Consider the following 20,707-nt stretch of genomic DNA (forward strand, 5'->3'; position numbering starts at 1 on the left):
ATTGTTTTTTCCAATCATATTATTGTTTTTTTTCTCATAAGGTTTATGTGGTTCTAGCACCAGCCTCTCACAGCTATGTCAGTGTAGATTCATATTGGTGTATATCTGTATACTCTCTGGCTTTTGCAGTAGTAACACAACTGGAAAACTATACTCTTATCTTATCCATGCTAATATTTTATAGGAAAAATTGACGGAAATAATCCCAATTTTGCTCGATTCGCTCAAAATAATCCCAATTTTTGTTTTTTTTTTAATAGTCTAAACTTTAATAAGAATTTGCTTTTAATGGTCCCAGGTGACCGAAAACTTGTTGAGTAGGTAAATTTTTTTTTTTTAGGTTTAATTTATACGTGTCACCACGTGATTGGTCAAAAATAAGATTTAATTTAATTTAATTTAAAAAAAAAACATGATTATTTGTTAGTAATTAACACTTAATTATTTATTATGAAAAAAAAAACCACTAATTAGCCCTTTTAAAAAAATTAACGCTGTCCTCAACAACCAAAAAAAAAAAAAAGAAAAAATAAACGCAAACTCAGAATTTATTAGCTCAAAGTAACACTGTCCTCAAAAAAAAGAAGAAAGAAAATTAACACTTAATTAACTACGGAGTACTAATAATTAAAATAAAAAAAAGCAATTTAATGTTGCAAAGTGCAAATAAACTGAAACCATGCCAGCCACCAACACCAACACCAATGAGTCAACGACCCAACCACCTCCACCACCCTACCTCCCTGACCCAATACCACAATCACCGTAACCAAGGCGGCGTCCAAGATCGGTGACTAAGCGGAATCAATGGCGCAGTCGGAAGAGCCAAGGCAGAGAACAAGCTGCCATGTAATTAGCCGACGTAGGACGATGCTTGGGAGGAAAGCGAGGGAGTGGAGAAGAGCAGCGGCGGCTGACTCGATGGTGGGTCGTTGGTTTTAAAGGATTTCGTGAGGGAGAAGGGTTGGTGGTGCAGAGGGTGGGGTGACGCGGCGCCGGCGCGGGGGGAGAGGGTCTGGTAGTGGCCGGAGGCTTGGGGTCGGGCTGAGTGGCGGAGAGGGTGGTTGGGGCTGCTGGGGTGGTTTTTTTTAATTTTAATTAATATATATATATTTTTTCTTTAAAAAATAACTTTTTTTTAATTTATTTTTATTTTATTTTTTTAACCAATTAGGTACCGACACGTGTCAACTAACTTGTTATAACAAGTTAGGTGACCGGTTGGGATCAGTAAAAGCAAGTTGATATTAAAGTTCGGATTATTAAAAAATAATCGAAAGTTCGGATTATTTTGGGCGAATCAAGCAAAGTTGGGATTATTCTCGTCAATTTTTCCTATTTTTAACGGCTAACTTAAATAGGAATCGAATCTATAGTGCTACATTTCTTCATTTTTTCAACTTGGATTTTTTAGTTTCTAATTTCAAGCTCCTTCAACTCAATTAGTTTTCGTACCCTTTCAATGCAGATAGTTATCATACCCCTTTTCCTTCCAATTTCATACTATATAATCATATCCCCATTTTAATATGTAAGCACAAATTGAAATACAGAGTATAAAGTTTCTAAATTTTCTTTTTAGCATATTATAACAGATTATAACACCAATTTTGTTGAGTCTTTTAAAACCCAAGCTACAAAAAGATATATCCACTTTCAAACCAAAATAAAAACTGTGCATTACACGGGTTTCAAACTAGTTGGCAATTATATATCTTATGAATCTAAAACAAAACAATTAATTCCTTTATACTTACTTTAAGTGCAGCCCTTTTCAAATTGCTGTCTTTTTATTTGAATCTACAATGCTGCTTGAACTAGTGAGCTTTCATTATTTATATTAATCTCAAAATGCCCTTACTATTAGATTCCGGATTAAGAGAGCTTTTTCGTTTCCTTTTAGTTATTATTACCTCCATTTCTGAATGATCTTAACACTTCCTGTTTTTGTATGTTTCTAAAAGTTCTTAACATTGGCAAATACAAGTACATTTTACCTTCATAACCCCCTTACTCCATATTATTTACATATTTCCACTCACTCTCTCTTACTTTATCCACCCCTTTCTTACACCCATCAACTTTATTTGCACACTCTCCTTTTATTATTATTATTAGTTAGTATAGTAATAGCAATGCATATTGACAATTACCTAAATCTTATTCATAATATATACAATATTGTAGCTTGTAATTCTTCATTGGGTTTACGCAGTGTCATACATTGTTACTCTAGTATTGTATAATTGCTTATATTTTGAAGTGATTAATTCTTCACTCTTAAAAAATTTAAATGCCATATGGAAAGTAAGATAGGGAATGAAGAAAGAAGAAAAAAGGGAATAAGGGATGCTGTACCAAAAAAAAGGAAGAAGACAGAGAGGGAGTGGTTTTTACTTTTTTAGCAATTAATCATTTATCTGCAACCCTTATGAAATTGGGTAGATTACTCACGGTAAAAAATGTGCAATGATTCTGTTACAAGTTCTCGAAACAGTAAAGCACTAAAGCATAGGGATTGTAGGCTGCTTTACCTGGTTTTGTATGAGATTTGATTTGGGTTCACAATTCTATCTTATTTGTTAATTTGGGCCAAAAATAACCAATGTGCTAGTATAACTTGCCATTCTTGGTTCACAATTCGTAAATGGGAGTGAGGCGATTAACACTTTCCAGGTTCCTGTGTGTAACTACATGCCTACATTGCTTTCTGGAGCCTTTGTGCTTGTGTTATTTGTTTCCTTTCTCCTTTTAATTTGTTTTCCATCTCTGAATATCTGAACCACAACTCTTCCTGCCTTCTCTTTGTTCTTCCCAACATGTATCTTCACACACAACCACAGTGTTCTCTATCTGATACATTTCTGAACTTCTAGCTATAATTCTCTCATCATAATTTGCTTGTTTCACCCTTTCAGCTTCAGGTTATCAATTTGGAGGATGTTGGTGTAAGCAAGATGAGAAGGCACACTACATCTGTTGGATTTTTGCAGTGAGTTATTTTGGTTTTTCAGTTTTATTATTTTCTGGTTAGAACTGGTAGCTGCTTCGTTAGAACCTCAAACTCATAATTAGAAGAACCAGCTTGTGGTGTGTCTATTGCTCCTTATCACTTTAGTGAGGAAAAGGGGGAGGGGGGGGGGGGGGGGGAACTTATGTGCATACTTTTACACTGGTGATGGAGGGGGATGTTGCACATTTATTGTTATTTTCTCTGTTTACATGGACTTTTACACTATTCACACACTACTTTGAACATCTTAGATCTTGTTGGATTTATCTCATTATATATTTCGTGTTGAATCTTCTTAGATTTGTGTCAATATACTTTTTTTTTTTTGGTTTTACTAAAAGATTATTAAAGATATTGATGTCCAAATTAATGCATTGGCAAGCATGAAATAACAATTTTACAATTTTTATTTTTATATTTTTTATTTTGCATAAAGAATAGTAACTGCCACTTTTGGTAAAGGTTAGCATGTGAGGCATTAATCAGTTTCCCAAAGTTTTTAACCCTTTGACTTTTTCATGTTGCGTACACGCGTGTGTTTGTGTTTGTGTTTGTGTGCGTGATCGTGATCATTTATAAAAAATTGTGAATATTTTAGCATCTTCTCCTATTAAAACTGACTTTTCTTCTATTGATTGAATCACTTCCAACTTCTAGTTAAAATTTAATGAAAACTTTTGATGTTGAGGATAAGCAGATGTGTCTCTCACATAATTATGGGTAAGCTGCAAATCTTGGCTTATTGGGTTCTAGAGTTTTGGAGTACGTAGATTTATTATAGTGAAGATGGATGAGAAGAGAATTGAGAAGAGTTTGCTAGAGAAGATTGTTTAGCAGCTTGGAAGGGAGATAGCCAAGTTGGAGACATGTAATTTGAAGAAGAGTGGATACACATGAGAGGATTGAATAGTATTTTTGATGACTTTTGTGGGACCATGGGAGAATAGAGTGGTTTTGTAAGGTGTTATTGTCTGTTTCTCATGCTGAGTATGTTCATTCATTTTGTAGTACTTGAGAATACTTAATATAGTTAATTAGATTGCAAGGGAGGGTGTGAAGCAGCCTAAATATAGAGATTAGAATTACACTCTTTAGTGAATCAGGGTACAATGCACTGTCAAGGATGAGTGACAACATGATGTCACCTAGATCAAGTAAAAGGGGTCAGTAAAGCTAAGAGCATTTAGAATTTTAGATGGTTGGTTAGTTTTTATGTTGCAACTTAAGCTTTTAGATAGATTGATTACCCTAATGTGATTAGTGGAACTAAGTCTTGCATATTACTTCCTCTTTTTTTGTATTTTATTTTTTTTACTTGCAACATTTTCCTGTTATGGAAATGTCATATTACTTGAAACCAAGCTATTTTTGGTAAGTTTTTATGGTGAAATTACAATATTACCCATAGCTGATCCACTATTAGAATTTTAATAATGAACTCACTACCCGGTTATTTTTTTTTAATCTTATAAAATATTAACCCAATTTCTCATATCTCCCTCCCTTCTTCTAAACTACACAGATATTTTTCTCCACCACTACCCCCTTCCCAAAACCCTGAACTACTACCCTTCTCAAACAATAAAACCTTAGCTGCCGCCATCCTTCCTCTCCCGTCACTTTTCTAGCTTCCCACTTTAACTTTGTAGCCTTCCCACTTTTCCCTCATCACTGGCCGGCATCCCTCCTCCCAAAGTAAAAGTAACAACTAGTATATTGGGTTAATCACGAGGTGCGACGGTTGAAGTAAATACTGAGAAAGTTATTAAAGAGGACCACGTGCCCTTTTAACTTGCTCTCTTATGCTCCTTGGTTGTGTGCCATTTCATTTGGTTGCAAGTAATAAAACAGAGGAAGTATTAGCATCCGTCTCTTACCATTTTACATTTTTATGCCAGTAGGCCAGTATACCCCCCTTTCTCTTATCGCAAGATCATTTCCTTGTACATTATAAAGAACTTAGCAAATTTTTTGTAGTTTCTCAACTAAAGTTATTTGGTACAATAAGCCTAAAAGGGTTTTACTGCTTCTAAGGCTCAACCGCTCAATACATCAGCATTTCTCCTTCAAGAAAGTTTGCAAGTCCAAATTACTTATTGTAATTTGGTGGAATTTGTGTGGTGAAGCTTGAGTTTATTGATTTTTTGCTTTGCTTATGAGATTGAACATATAGTGAACCATCATTGTATATGAAACAGATTAGAAGATCAATATTGTTGTTAAAGAAGGGTTCATGCATTGCATTCAAGACTTATTCTTAAGACTTTCTCCAAGATTTTCTCTTACAAAAATCTTGATTTGTGTTTATTTACAGTGGGAGACATGCTCATTTGCATTAGCTTCTTGCAATTTCTGTAGTTTTCCTAGCCTAGCAGTTCCATTAATAGTTTTTGATCTGTAATGTTACATGTTAAACAATTTAGGGTGCGTTTACCTCAACTTATTTTGACTTGAAATCAAACAACGTAAGTTCAGATTTTGAACAAAATAATTTCCAATAAGTTTAGACATACTCACAAATTCATCAAATAAGTCTAAATAAGCTGAGGAAATGGTTGATTCAATTACTTTTGATGTTTATGTAACCTACAGTATTCCTATATTATCATTCTTGTTACTGATTGGCCTACTAGCTCTATTGGTTGAGCATTGTGTAAACACACAAAAGATGTGGGTTCAAATCCCACTAGGCCCTCCTGTTTCAGTAAATTGTCTGCATGTGTTGGTTCAAGTCTTGTGTAGAAACAACCCACCTCTGACCAAGTTTACTGGACATTTTATATTTTGTGCTAAATTGTCTGACCAAGTTTACTGAACCTGTACAATGTTGCTTGCACTTCAGATTCAGCAAAGGATACTGCTATATATGTTCTGTTCGTATTGTAAGACCTATTCTTAGATAATTTTTTAATTAATGAAATTCTTTATTAGACTTGTCTATTTTTTGATTTGCATGCTTGAGTTGAGGAAACTTGGTCAGAGGTGGAATGTTTCTCTGTTGGTGCTAGCTAGATGATACTAGTTATGGCTGAGAGTCTGAGACTTGAGAGCTTGATTGTCGTAAATGAATGTCTCAACTTGTTGGGGGGGCTAGAATTATTAGACTCGAGATATAAGGGAATAAGGGGTAGATGAATAGGAGCTGATTTCGGTTATCCTTTCCGCTCTAGTATGTATTCTATCTATTAATCTATGTATTGCTATGTTTCTGTAACTTATGCATATATGATTTCTTTGTACTAGTACTTCTCCAGCCTACTAACTCAGTTGCTTAAATTAGCTTGCCAGCTTAATTATTTACAGTTTACTGTCGTTCTACCAAAATCCACCTACTAGCTCTTTGGTAGAGCATTTTGCAAATATGCAAAAGAAGCGGGTTCAATTCTTTCATGTAGGCTCTTCTATTACGAGTAATTTTGCAGGTTAAAATTGTTTGCAGACTGCAGAGAATGACATTTGTGTAGAGAATATGAATCTTGTTTCCCTGGAGGCTCTGCTTTAGATATCGATTTACAAGTGTTTTAGTTGAAAGTAATCCAAGTATTATATCATGTTATTTAGCATATAGTTGGCAAGCTGTTTGTTGAGTTTATGGTGCTGAAATTGGGTCTTTGACGCTGGTATCAATAGCAGTTAAGGATAAGAAGAGATCTAAAAGGCTATTCATTTATTTGTTTTATCAATTTTTGGATTAATGTCATTTTTTTATCATGTAACTATTGTATGACTCAGTCGATACACATGATTGTTACTTTGAAGTTATAAAATAAAACTATGTAGGAAAATTGGAAATACTCCCTTCGTTTTTTATTCCTTGCTCCACTTATCATTTTCGGTCGTTTTTAAACACTTGCTTTATTTCCTTATTTGGAAAGTTTTTACAATATTTAATTCATTTATCTTAACTAGTGGACCTAACATAAATTATACGGAGTATTTTATTAATTTCATATTCTCTCTCCTACAATTCTGTCAACTACTTTTGATTTTTACAATTTTTATTTTTTCATCTAAACGACTACCTCCATATTTTATTACTTTAACCAATTTCTCCTAAAACTAGGGCTGTAAATGAGCCGATACGTTTGTGAACAACTCGCGAACAAACTCGGTCAAAGCTTGTTTATTAAGTATTGAACGAGTCCGAACAAAAATTTGAGGCTCGTTTACTCGAACACCTTTGTGCTCGGCTCGTTAATGTTCACAAACACTCGTTCATAACTCGTATATATGATCGTTCATATGCTCATTTATAACTCGTTCAAGCTCGAAACAATTAATTTCACTGTTTTAATTATTCTTAAAATAGTACAATTTTAATATGGAACCAAATCAATTATAATCAATTATCATACATAATCAAATTAGCCATGTTAATAATATCATATAAAATTAATATATATGGAGTATTATTTTTAAGAAAGTGAATAGTATATTTGCTCAAATTTCTCATTTATAATATCAAATACTCAATTACTGCCTATCTTGTTGTTATGATGAATATCATCAAACAACTTTTCTGATTAGAGTATACTTATAGTTTTTCAAAGTTGAATATATTAGCTTGATTGAGCTCGTTCACATTTGATCTTGTTCACATTAGAGATTGTTCAAGCTTGAACTCGAATCACAAACGAACGAGCTCAAGCCGAGCTCGAACAAGGCAAAACCTTAATGAACAAAGCTCGAACACAAAATTATGAAGCTCGTTCAAGCTCGAGCATGTTCGAATACTTGAAATCTTTACCAAGTTTAGCTCGAACAAGTAAAAACTCGACTCAACTCGAATCGTTTGCAGCCCTACCTAAAACTCCGCGCATGAGAAATGGAGCAAGTATTTAAAAATGGATGGAGTAAATAATTTCACCTTTGCTCTTTCTTCTAAAAACAATCACATCTTTAATTTATTCCAAAACAATCCTATCTTTGTAAAAAAATCAATTCGGTATGAATAATTTTAGTTTAACAAAAAATAATTTTAGTTCGTAAAAATATATATATGTAGATCAACAAAAATAATGTGAACAGAACATGACCTATTTTTCTATTCTGTAAATGAGTTTGTTTTTAATATTTTTTAACACAACTTTTTGAAATTTATGACCTTTGATTTCAAATTCATAATTTTCAAGCTGCAAATTCTTCATTTGCGAAATTGAAAGAAAAAAAGAAAAGAAGAAGTAGTTATTACACAAATCACATACCAGTATTTTTTATTTTAATATTTTGGACCATATATGAAAAATACCTTCACATTAGTTCACCTTATTTTTACTAATCTGATCTAATATGTACTTTTCTTCTTTTTTTTTGTTTTTTGATTTTACGAAACTTTATACACTACTCTCCATTAAGAAAAATATATTAAATGAGGTCTTATTAGATTTGCACTGATGTGTATTTTTATTATATGTAATTTATAATTTTTTATTACAAAATTAAAGATATATGACAATAAAGAAATCCCACATATAATGTTAAAGTATGATCAAAACTTATTTTTTCTAATTCGATCTGAAATACTCATTCTACTTCTAAATATTTGACACATTATGACTTTTAGTACAATTTTGACCCTTTTTTTTGTGTGTGTGTGTTTTTTTTATTATATAAAACGTAACATTAAGATGTTTGGTTTATCTTTTTGTATATAATTAGAATGAAAAATTTCCCAAATACATCCATTTAAAGCATTCACTTTGCCATTTGAGCCTTCAAATATTATCTGTGAATAGACGCCTATTTCAACTCGAGGTGATAAAAAATTCGGGTCAAGTTGGGCTTTAACATCAAATCTCATGCAAAAATACAATGGAGTTGTCAGGCCAAAACAGGCTTTTTAGGGCCAAGTTCGGGTACTAAAGAGTGTTTTTTTGTTTACTTGAACCCGCACTTTTTTCCTGGCTAGGCCATAGTTGATAACTTCTATATTCAACTAAATTTACATAACCTGTCACCATTGATCGACTACACTTAGATGTGTCAAAATTGACCTAATCCAAATTTTACGCGAAAAAAAAATAAAATTATATTTTGACTTTTACATTGACATGTAATTTAGCAATACTCAAATTTAAAAAATAGACCCAATCTAACCTTATTTCAATAAACTCGACCCTGACACCCGAATTGACAACCCGAGTGCCCATCTAATATGCGATAGGCCCTAGCTAATAGCTATGGCCGACTTAAAAATATGGGCCATAACCAAATGGCGGTTTTCATTAAACGGACTATGTCATTTATATAAATGCGGGTCTTCTTTTTTCTCCTTTGTTTTAATTTTTTTTTTCTTTCACTATTTCGTTGCACTTCTCTCTTGTTTTCTCGTACTCACTCTAGAGTTTCTCCATTGAAGCAGCTTCTAAGCTTTCAACCCTCCATTGAAGCATCTGCTGAGATTCTCCTCCTCCATCGAAGCATCTTCTTCTTACGTAAGTTTTGTTTCTTAATTATCTAATATCAATTTTTCAATCTAGGTCTTTTATTTCTATTTTTTTGACAGTTCACATCTAGGGTTTAATTTCTCGTTATAGTTGATTTAAATGTTAGTGTTTTCAATTTAGGGTTATTCTAAGGTGGATTATTGAACTGTTGATTGTAATAACGAGCAAATTTGTTGATAGAATAATGCTGTGTGCACCTTTATTTTGATTTTTGTAAGGAAGAAGAATTTTTTTTGTGATTTTTCAAGGTAAAATTTGATGATTGAATTAAATTTGTTTGCTAATGTGTTGCTGGATTTTGATTATGTACTGTAATTGTTTGGATGAAACCTTGAAAATTTGAAAGAAGAGGGACGGGTTGCCCTAGGTTTATATAAACCCTAAGAAAGAACTTAAAGATAGTTGTTTTATAATTTTTTAAAATTTTCTTGTTTGTAGAAAGATGTCGAATCTGGGAGGTGGTGCGGAGGCACACGCACGTTTTAAGCAGTATGAATACAGGGCGAATTCGAGTCTAGTGCTCACGACAGATTCACGCCCGAGGGATACCCATGAGCCTACTGGTGAGCCGGAGTCCTTATATGGTAAAATTGACCCGAAATCGTTTGGAGATAGGGTTGCTAAAGGAAGGCCTCAGGAGCTTGAAGAGAAGAAGAAGAAATCTTCAAAAAAGAAGGAAAGGGACCCAAATGCGGAGCCAGGGCCTGCTCGGCAGAGCAAGAAACGCCGTATTCAGGAGGAAAGTGTTCTGAATGTTACTGAAGAAGGGGTTTATCAGCCAAAAACTAAAGAAACTCGGGCTGCTTATGAGGCTATGCTGAGTATTATCCAGCAGCAGCTGGGAGGGCTACCATTTAATATTGTCAGTGGTGCTGCTGATGAGATTTTGGCTGTATTAAAGAACGATGCTATTAAGTACCCGGAAAAGAAGATGGAGATTGAGAAGTTGCTGACTTCTATGCCTGCTACTGTGTTTGATAGCCTGGTTAATGCTGGGAAGATGATTACTGACTATCAAGAAGGTGGTGATGATGTCCCGACTGCCAATGGGGATGGTCTCGATAACGAAGTGGGTGTTGCGGTGGAGTTTGAAGAGAATGATGATGATGACGATGAGAGCGATTTTGGCTCGGTGCAGGATGATGAAGAGGATGATGAAGATATTGCTGAAGCAGGTTCAGCTGGGGGTATGCAAATGGGCGGTGGGATTGGTGATGAAGATATGCCTGATGCGGATGAGGGTATGAACCTAAATGTTCAGGACATTGATGCGTATTGGCTTCAGAGGAAGATTTCTCAAGCCTATGATCAGCAAATTGATCCACAACAGTGCCAAAATCTTGCTGAAGAAGCTCTAGCGTTACTTGCAGAAGGGGAGGATAGGGAGATTGAGAATACACTTTTGACTCGCCTTGACTACGATAGGTTCAACCTTGTCAGGTTCCTTGTGCGTAATAGGCGGAAGATTGTGTGGTGTACCCGCCTAGCCCGAGCTGAAGATCAAGAGGAGCGGAAAAGGATTGAAGAAGAAATGCTGGAATCTGGTGCAGATTTGGCTGCCATCCTGGAGCAGTTGCATGCTACCAGAGCCACTGCCAAGGAGAGGCAGAAGAATCTGGAGAAGAGTATAAGAGAGGAGGCTCGTCGTTTGAAAGATGAGAGTGCTGTTGATGGGGACCGTGGTCGTAGAGGATTGACTGATAGAGATGTCGATAATGGTTGGTTGAATGGGCAGCGGCAGGTACTTGATCTGGAAAACCTTGCTTTCAACCAAGGTGGACGTTTCATGGCAAATAAGAAGACTATACTTCCAGATGGCTCTTATCGCAATCCGGGGAAAGGATATGAAGAGGTTCATATTCCTGCTTTGAAAGCCAAGCCATTAGAAAAAGGTGAAGAACTCGTGAAGATATCTGGAATGCCAGATTGGGCACAACCAGCTTTCGAAGGGATGACACAATTGAATAGGGTGCAGAGTAGAGTTTACCAAACTGCACTCTTTTCAGCTGAAAACATTCTTCTTTGTGCTCCGACTGGGGCGGGGAAGACTAATGTTGCTGTCCTCACCATATTGCAGCAGATTGCTTTGAGTAGAGCACCAGATGGATCATTTGACCACAGCAGTTATAAGATAGTATATGTTGCTCCAATGAAAGCTCTCGTGGCTGAAGTGGTCGGTAACTTGTCAAACCGGTTGAAGCACTATGGTGTGAATGTGAAGGAATTGAGTGGTGATCAGACATTGACCAAGCAACAGATAGATGAAACTCAGATAATTGTTACAACTCCAGAGAAGTGGGATATCATAACAAGGAAGTCAGGTGATCGAACATACACTCAGCTTGTCAAACTTCTCATAATTGATGAGATTCATCTGCTCCATGACAACAGAGGCCCTGTGCTGGAAAGTATAGTTGCCAGGACAGTTAGGCAAATTGAAACAACAAAAGATAATATTCGACTAGTTGGGTTATCAGCCACCCTTCCTAACTATGAGGATGTGGCATTATTCTTGAGGGTTGATGTAGAAAAGGGGCTATTCCACTTTGACAACAGCTATAGACCTTGCCCGCTTGCACAACAATATATTGGAATAAATGTGAAGAAGCCACTACAGAGATTCCAGTTGATGAATGACATTTGCTATGATAAGGTGATGCTTGTGGCCGGAAAGCACCAAGTTCTTGTTTTTGTTCACTCTAGAAAAGAGACGGCAAAGACTGCCCGTGCGATAAGGGATACAGCATTGGCAAAGGACACCCTTGGTAAATTTTTGAAAGAGGATAGTGCAAGTCGTGAAATTCTTCATGCACATACTGATTTAGTTAGAAGTAATGACCTCAAGGATCTTTTACCTTACGGCTTTGCAATTCATAATGCTGGGATGAATAGGGCTGATCGCCAGCTTGTGGAAGATTTGTTTGCTGATGGTCACGTGCAAGTCCTAGTTTCTACAGCCACCCTTGCTTGGGGTGTCAATTTGCCTGCACACACAGTGATTATAAAGGGAACCCAGATTTATAATCCTGAAAAGGGAGCTTGGACAGAATTGAGTCCTCTGGATGTAATGCAGATGCTTGGTCGTGCAGGTAGACCCCAGTATGATACTTATGGAGAGGGAATAATTATCACTGGCCATACTGAATTGCAATTCTATCTTTCTTTGATGAATCAACAGCTTCCTATTGAAAGTCAGTTTATTTCAAGGTTGGCTGATCAGTTGAATGCTGAAATTGTTCTTGGTACTGTACAAAATGCTCGAGAAGCCCTCAATTGGATAGGTTACACATACCTGTACATTCGGATGTTACGTAATCCTACACTTTATGGCTTAGCTCCTGATGTGCTCGGCAGGGACCTTACGCTGGAAGAGAGGAGAGCTGACCTGGTAAGCCTATTCATGTACATCACTGCTCTTCATTCCTGTTTTCATGATTTCTTTAAGTCATTGTATTCCTGATACATTGATCTATGCTGATAGAATAGTATATTTCAAACTAGTATAGAGTAAAATCTTTTATTTGTAGGATTTTGTAGGTTTCTTTTCTTTTTTAATTCTGTTTGTGGTTCAGAATGCTTGGTTATGAAGTAGTAAAAGTTAGAATATGTGTCCACTAACTGTCTTGTGCTCTGGATAATTGAAAATTGACCAAACCCTCTGCTCTGAATGTATTTAGTTTCAGTAGGCTGTTGATTGAAAGGTGTCAAATTATGTGAAGGTTAGAATTTGTGTCAATGAACTTTATAGCGCTTTTAAAAATTGATAAAACCCCTTGTTCTGTATGTTTTCAGTTCCTTCTGTAGGCTGTTTATTGAAGGAATATATTTAATGATTTTTTTTTTTTTGGAAGGGGGATGGGTGTTGGCAGCAGTGGGGGGGAGTTGGGAAGATGGAACTGAAAACTTTTCTGATGCTTTAAATAATCTTCAAAGTTTTAATTTCTCTGGTTATAACTGAATAGTTGAATTTGTATTTTGGCACATTTGTATCAAACTGTTTTTTTTTACACCACTACTACATTTATCTTTGTTGGTAGATATACCTCTACCTATACGAGTCATGAGAAGCACCAACAAGAATCTGTCCAATTTGGTACCAAATCCACAGCAACTACTTGTATTGGCTATTGACCCAACTACATTCAATTGTTTAATGAATACCATTTATCAAGTGTATATAATGAATATTTTGAGTATAGTGTTGAATGAAAGTTGACTAAATTTATTCTAAATCATTTTTATCAAAAGTATTACAATTTAAAGAACACTCTAATATCTTGGCTTTACTTGGTCCTAGGTTTTGAAGTGAATTTGGCAGCTTTAATTTTGTTCTATGTACTAGCACATTAACTACTTGATGGTGTAAGTTGTTTGCGCTGGTGAGCACATCTTTTATTAGATGTTGCTTATATTTATTTTTCATGATGCTGGTATGGGGATGGTGGGTGTGGTTTCTTCAAGAACTCCCAGGAGGCTACCTTTTATTAGAAAAGAACTTTCTATTGGAGTATTTAAACGTTGATGAGTGCCGCTTACTGTTTACATTCATGATTTTGATGTCATTATGCATTCCAAAGCCTTTTATAGCTATAGACCTAAAGTTGTTTATGTTAATTTTACAGATCCATTCAGCAGCAACCGTTTTGGACAAAAATAACTTGATTAAATATGATCGGAAAAGTGGTTACTTCCAGGTCACTGACTTGGGTAGGATTGCCAGTTTTTATTACATTACACATGGCACAATATCCACTTACAATGAGCACTTAAAACCGACTATGGGTGACATTGAGCTTTGTCGGTTATTCTCCCTCAGTGAGGAATTTAAATACGTTACAGTGAGGCAAGATGAGAAGGTTGAACTGGCCAAGCTTTTGGAACGTGTTCCAATTCCCATTAAAGAGAGCTTGGAAGAGCCCAGCGCTAAGATTAATGTTTTACTTCAAGCATATATTTCTCAGTTGAAGCTTGAAGGCTTGTCTCTAACATCAGACATGGTTTATATAACACAGGTATGCTGCTTTTTCATACAAGTGAACAATATTTTAATGTCTGTACTCTAGATGTGCTTCTTTGCTTACTTTTTTTTTTCGGAAAATTTATGTAGAGTGCGGCACGTCTTATGAGAGCTCTCTTTGAGATAGTTTTGAAAAGAGGATGGGCTCAGTTGGCAGAAAAGGCGCTAAATTTGTGCAAAATGGTTCAGAAGAGGATGTGGAACGTACAGACACCACTCCGTCAGTTTACTGGAATATCTGGCGAAATTTTGATGAAGTTGGAGAAGAAGGAACTGGCTTGGGATAGGTACTATGACCTTTCCTCTCAAGAACTGGGAGAGCTCATAAGACAACAGAAGATGGGAAGGACTCTTCACAAGTTCATTCACCAGTTTCCAAAGCTCAACCTTGCTGCACATGTGCAGCCAATTACTCGCTCTGTTTTAGGAGTGGAACTGACAATCACACCTGATTTCATGTGGGATGACAAGATTCATGGATATGTGGAGCCTTTTTGGGTTATTGTGGAGGATAATGATGGTGAATACATTCTTCATCATGAATACTTCATGCTGAAGAAGCAATATATTGACGAGGACCATACCCTGAATTTCACTGTGCCAATATCAGAGCCTCTGCCCCCACAATATTTCATTCATGTTGTTTCTGATAGATGGTTGGGATCACAGTCTGTTTTGCCTGTTTCTTTTAGGCATCTTATTTTGCCTGAGAAATATCCTCCCCCAACAGAATTGTTGGACTTACAACCACTGCCTGTGACTGCATTGAGAAACCCATCATATGAAGCCCTTTATCCAGAATTTAGGCACTTCAACCCTGTCCAGACTCAGGTTTTCACGGTTCTGTACAATGCAGATGACAATGTTTTGGTTGCTGCGCCAACTGGTAGTGGAAAGACAATATGTGCTGAGTTTGCTATCTTGCGAAACCACCAAAAAGGTCCTGACAGCACCATGCGTGTTGTCTATATTGCACCTATTGAAGCTCTGGCCAAGGAGCGTTACCGTGATTGGGAAAGGAAATTTGGAAAAGGACTTGGTTTGCGAGTCGTTGAACTTACGGGAGAGACAGCAACTGACTTGAAGTTACTTGAGAAAGGGCAGATAATTATAAGTACTCCTGAAAAATGGGATGCTTTATCTCGACGCTGGAAACAAAGAAAGTATGTTCAGCAAGTCAGCCTGTTCATCATTGATGAGCTCCATCTTATTGGTGGTCAAGGCGGTCCTGTGTTGGAAGTGATTGTCTCGAGGATGAGATACATAGCAAGTCAAGTGGAGAACAAGATTCGCATTGTTGCTTTATCAACCTCTCTTGCTAATGCTAAGGACCTTGGTGAATGGATAGGTGCTTCTTCACATGGTCTTTTCAACTTTCCACCAGGGGTTCGTCCTGTACCTCTTGAGATTCACATTCAGGGAGTAGATATTGCTAATTTTGAGGCAAGAATGCAAGCTATGACCAAGCCGACCTACACTGCTATATCTGTCCATGCTAAGAATGGGAAACCTGCTATTGTATATGTTCCAACTCGGAAGCATGCTTCACTTACTGCAGTTGACCTTGTAACATATGCTAGTGCTGACAGTGGAGAGAAGCCAATATTTTTGCTGCATTCATCGGAGGAGCTGCAGCCTTTTACTGATAAAATTAAGGATCTAAATCTGAAGACCACTCTTGGCTATGGTGTGGGCTTTTTGCATGAAGGATTAGTTAGCACTGATAAGGAGATTGTATCACAGTTATTTGAAGCTGGATGGATCCAAGTTTGTGTTATGACCAGTTCAATGTGCTGGGGAATGCCTTTGTTGGCTCACTTAGTTGTGGTCATGGGAACTCAGTACTATGATGGGAGAGAAAATGCTCATACTGATTATCCAGTCACTGATCTGCTGCAGATGATGGGTCATGCTAGTCGGCCTTTGTTGGATAAGTCTGGGAAGTGTGTTATCCTTTGTCATGCTCCACGAAAGGAATATTATAAAAAGTTCTTATATGAAGCATTCCCTGTAGAAAGTCATTTGCACCACTACCTTCATGACAATCTGAATGCAGAAATTGTAGTTGGAGTAATCGAGAATAAGCAAGATGCTGTGGATTATCTCACATGGACATTTATGTACAGAAGGCTTGCTCAGAATCCTAATTACTATAATCTTCAGGGTGTGAGCCATAGGCATTTATCAGATTACCTCTCAGAACTTGTGGAGAACACTTTGAGTGATCTGGAAGCGAGTAAATGTGTTGCTATTGAAGATGATATGGATCTCTCTCCTCTGAATCTGGGCATGATAGCATCATATTACTACATCAGCTACACCACAATCGAGCGTTTTAGTTCTTCTTTGACATCTAAAACAAAGCTGAAGGGTCTCCTTGAGATTCTGGCTTCAGCTTCAGAGTATTCGCAGCTGCCAGTACGTCCGGGGGAGGATGACTTGATTCGCAAGATGATACATCACCAAAGATTCTCTTTTGAGAATCCAAAGTACACAGATCCACATGTAAAAGCAAATGCTTTGCTGCAAGCCCACTTTTCTAGACATCCAGTTGGTGGTAACTTGGCTGCTGACCAGCGTGAAGTGCTCCTTTCAGCTAGTAGATTGCTTCAGGCTATGGTTGATGTTATTTCCAGCAATGGTTGGCTAAATCTTGCTCTTCTTGCTATGGAAGTAAGCCAGATGGTGACTCAGGGTATGTGGGAGCGAGATTCCATGCTATTGCAGCTTCCACATTTCACCAAGGAGTTGGCCAAGAGATGTCAAGAGAACCCAGGGAAGTCTATTGAGACTGTGTTTGACCTGGTGGAAATGGAGGATGATGAGAGGCAGGAGCTTCTACAGATGTCTGACTCACAGTTGCTGGATATTGCCCGTTTCTGTAATCGTTTCCCCAACATTGATATGACTTATGAGGTGGTCGATAGTGACAGCATCGGTGCTGGGGAAGATGTCACAATGGTGGTTACCCTTGAACGAGATCTTGAAGGGAGGTCAGAAGTGGGACCTGTTGATGCTCTTAGATATCCCAAAGCTAAAGAAGAAGGTTGGTGGTTGGTGGTGGGTGACACAAAGACCAACCAACTGCTAGCTATTAAGAGGGTCGCTTTACAACGGAAATCAAAAGTCAAGCTTGATTTCGTTGCACCTCCTGAAGTCGGGAAGAAGACTTACACTTTGTATTACATGTGTGATTCATACTTGGGATGTGATCAGGAGTACAACTTTACCATTGATGTCAAAGAGGCAGGAGCAGCTGAAGAAGACAGTTGAAAGGAATGATGCGATTCCCTTTAATCGATGCTTGATCAACAATGCGGACTGATCCTGTTAATATTAGGATAGCCTGCTTCATGTTTAGAACCACTACTTAGTATGTCTCTTTTTGGCTTTCAAAGATTATGCTTATATTATTACTGTCTGAAGTATGCTTTTGCTCATGGATTTGTCTCGGAAATTTCTGGTTGTATCTACAGGGGATTTGTCACTGTTGCTGCATTTTAAGTTTAAGATGCAGCTGCTGTTGGCTGTTGCAGTTATTGCTGGCTTAATTGGTGCATTTCAATTCTAAGATATGGCTGTGCTCAAAAGCTTGGCATTTTGCCAGTGGACATGTTTGGGGTTTATTATATGGTCATAGAATATAACAACAATGCTGCTGTATTTTTGCCTCTCCAAAACTTGGTAACACTACTTTTTTGTTCTTTTGCTTTCTTTGTTTTTCTGTTTTATTTTTCCTAATCTCTTCATATATATCTAATCTGGGTATGTTAGAAATGTGCACCCTTAAGTTATACAGCTTATACTCGTATGTGGTTTCTGCTCTGCCTCAGTCATGTTGAAAGAAATATGTGTTTTGTCTCCAGCATTAATGTAGTAAGTATAACAAAACGATTACTCCTTTTTTTTTTTATCATGTAAAGCGGCAGCTGTGGCTGATATGCTGCTTTAACTAGAGAGCTTCATGTTTTTTGGTCCGACAGGAGCTGCCCCTACTTGATTTTCGATAAAGTGAAATCGCCAAGCGACCACCATAGCTTTGAGGTTATCATACTGAGGTTATAAGTAGGCGGTCTATTAGATGAAATTTTATCAGTCGAAAACCATGTATAAAGGCTTCAAACATGACAATTATCCCCCCATAAAAATGAGCATAGCCTGCGATTCTGGCAATTGGAACGTAAGCATATTGCAATATATCAAGTACAATTGAATCATGTGAAAGTGTAATTCTAGATTTTTTTGAAGGTTAATATGTCATTTTTACTACCTAGTTGGTTCTATGAAGAAGAAGACCAAATTAAAGCCTTTATATTACTTCATTACTTGGCTTGTTTATGAAATAATTGTCAAAGTATCTTCGCATAGGCAATGTGGTTTCACAAGGAAGATTAACTCGGGTTTTGGTAAGAGGGTTGAACAAAAACATGTTGCGAGTATCATCGTGACTTAATATCCAACCATGACTTGAACCCCAACAACTCCTTCCGTATCCTTGAGGGAATTTAACATTGTACTTCTTGTCAAACCTTGATAAATTCAACACGCTTCTTCTTCTTCTTCTTCTTTTACTCTTTTTTTTTCGTTTTTTAAGGCTAGTTAACCTTGCGTAGGGGCCATCCTTGTTCAAGATCTCTTCATTGCCATCCGTTAGAAGAAGCCATGGCATTTGACGACAACGCCAATTGTGTCTCAATCTCTCCCTATCACAACCAACTACGGCGGCTTTACGCCAACTACGACACACACCAGACACTGCCTCATAGTCGTCTACTGATACCAAGTAATTTTCAATGATTTCTACCAGCAATTCTGAAGGTAGGTTTGCCCAATCAACACTTGTTTTACCTTTTTTCCTGAAAATTAATCCAAATTCCTACATCTATATATGTATGTATATATAAAGAATGATCTTTACAATGATAGTATAAATATACAAAACTTCAGTATTATTTATTTGCAACGATTCAACACTTTTTTGACAAAAAAAAAAAAAAAAAAAAAAAAATGTTAAAGAGGTTATAAAATGAAGCTTTATGATCCTACTATTGATTACTTAATAAAAATAAAAATTAAGAAAGAATCAATTTTTAATTTAGAATTTCTAAATAAAAATATATTAATTCAAGACTCTCAATTAAAATTTCTGAATAAGGTTCTTGAGTTCTTCTCTTTTCACTTTGCTTTTATTTTAATTTAGATTTGTTGTTAATTAAGTTATGATCACAAGATTCACAACCCAATGAAACCAAATTAGAATTGACAAAATAATAATTTAATAAAGAAAATACCTGAGGTTGAAATCATCTTGCTCTTGTCGATTCAATAAAATATCACCAGCCATAAGCTTTCTTTGTTTGAGTTTTATCGATGACATTGACTCATATTTATAGACTACTAATTTAATAAACATAACCCAAACCTAATAGAATTCTACCACTTATCACTTTCCTAAACCTACCCAAAATCAAATTACCATAAATAATACTCCATATGGAGTAAATCTTTCTAATATACGTAGTAATAACTTTCCTAAACCTACCCAAAATCAAATTACCATAAATAATAAATGGAAAATTTATCTGGAAGGGACTTATATGTTCACTATTTTGTCTAGAAGGACCTTATATGTTCAAAGTGGTCTAAAAGGACCTTATAAGTATGTTTTGTTGTCTAGAAGGACCTTGACGCCGGATTCCGGCGTTTGACTTTTTTTCTCCGCTCTCCACGTGCATGTCACATGATAGTTAAAAATCACCCCCCTCTTATATTTTTCACCTTTTCCCTCCAATTCCTCTTGTTTGCCCAGAATATTTCCCCCAAATTGTTTATATCTCCTCACAGACCAGGGTTCCTTAATCTAATCTATTGTCTTCCCTAAATTTTCAAACAAATTCAAGTAAGCATCTTTCGATTAAGTCCTTTTCGCATCAGGTAAGAACAATGTTTATGGTTTTTTCCCCAATCCCAATCTTTTAAGCCTAACTTAAGTTGTTTGGAAAATTAGGGTTTATAATTCAATTGGTTCTGAAATTATGTTGTTTTGGTTGTTGAAGCATGTTTTCTACTAAATGGAAGTTATCAAAGTGCAATTGTGTCAGATAGTTTGGAAAGAAAACATAAATTCCTTGCCACGATTTTGCCCCTTTTTCCCTTTCACCATTGGAGACCAAAAATAGAAAAAAAATTTGAAGTACAAAAGGGGAAATGAAGATGATGGAAGAGAGAGAA

The 20,707-nt window shown here is 36.4% G+C and overlaps 1 protein-coding gene across 3 annotated transcripts; it reads left to right on the plus strand.

Annotated features, from left to right (window-relative positions):
• The first annotated feature begins 9,280 nt into the window (after window positions 1-9,280).
• LOC145586175 (DExH-box ATP-dependent RNA helicase DExH12-like) lies at window positions 9,281-18,788 on the plus strand. 3 transcript variants are annotated; one of them, XR_014100812.1, is made up of 6 exons: window positions 9,281-9,447; window positions 9,898-12,847; window positions 14,082-14,471; window positions 14,567-18,160; window positions 18,251-18,352; window positions 18,460-18,788. XR_014100812.1 is itself a non-coding variant. In XM_081642935.1 (4 exons), the coding sequence occupies exons 2-4, from the start codon at window positions 9,902-9,904 to the stop codon at window positions 17,747-17,749; spliced, it is 6,519 nt and encodes a 2,172-aa protein (XP_081499061.1). In that variant the 5' UTR covers window positions 9,281-9,447; window positions 9,898-9,901; the 3' UTR covers window positions 17,750-18,431. The 3 variants fall into 3 exon arrangements, 1 of the variants encoding a protein (XP_081499061.1); XR_014100811.1 differs by lacking the exon at window positions 18,460-18,788 and having other exon boundaries at window positions 14,567-17,849; window positions 17,953-18,270; XM_081642935.1 differs by lacking the exon at window positions 18,460-18,788 and having other exon boundaries at window positions 14,567-18,431.
• The last annotated feature ends 1,919 nt before the right edge of the window (window positions 18,789-20,707 follow it).

This window comes from Chenopodium album, chromosome 16 (genome assembly GCF_948465745.1).
Source record: "Chenopodium album chromosome 16, dcCheAlbu1.1, whole genome shotgun sequence".
Taxonomy (NCBI): domain Eukaryota; kingdom Viridiplantae; phylum Streptophyta; class Magnoliopsida; order Caryophyllales; family Amaranthaceae; genus Chenopodium; species Chenopodium album.

Bases quoted from the DNA above. Each gene is read 5' to 3' on its own strand.
- LOC145586175 (XM_081642935.1), top strand. From the start codon at position 9,902: ATGTCGAATCTGGGAGGTGGTGCGGAGGCACACGCACGTTTTAAGCAG. The intron at 12,848-14,081 runs GTAAGCCTATTC...TTAATTTTACAG, and splicing joins AAGAGAGGAGAGCTGACCTG to ATCCATTCAGCAGCAACCGT. The intron at 14,472-14,566 runs GTATGCTGCTTT...AAATTTATGTAG, and splicing joins ACATGGTTTATATAACACAG to AGTGCGGCACGTCTTATGAG.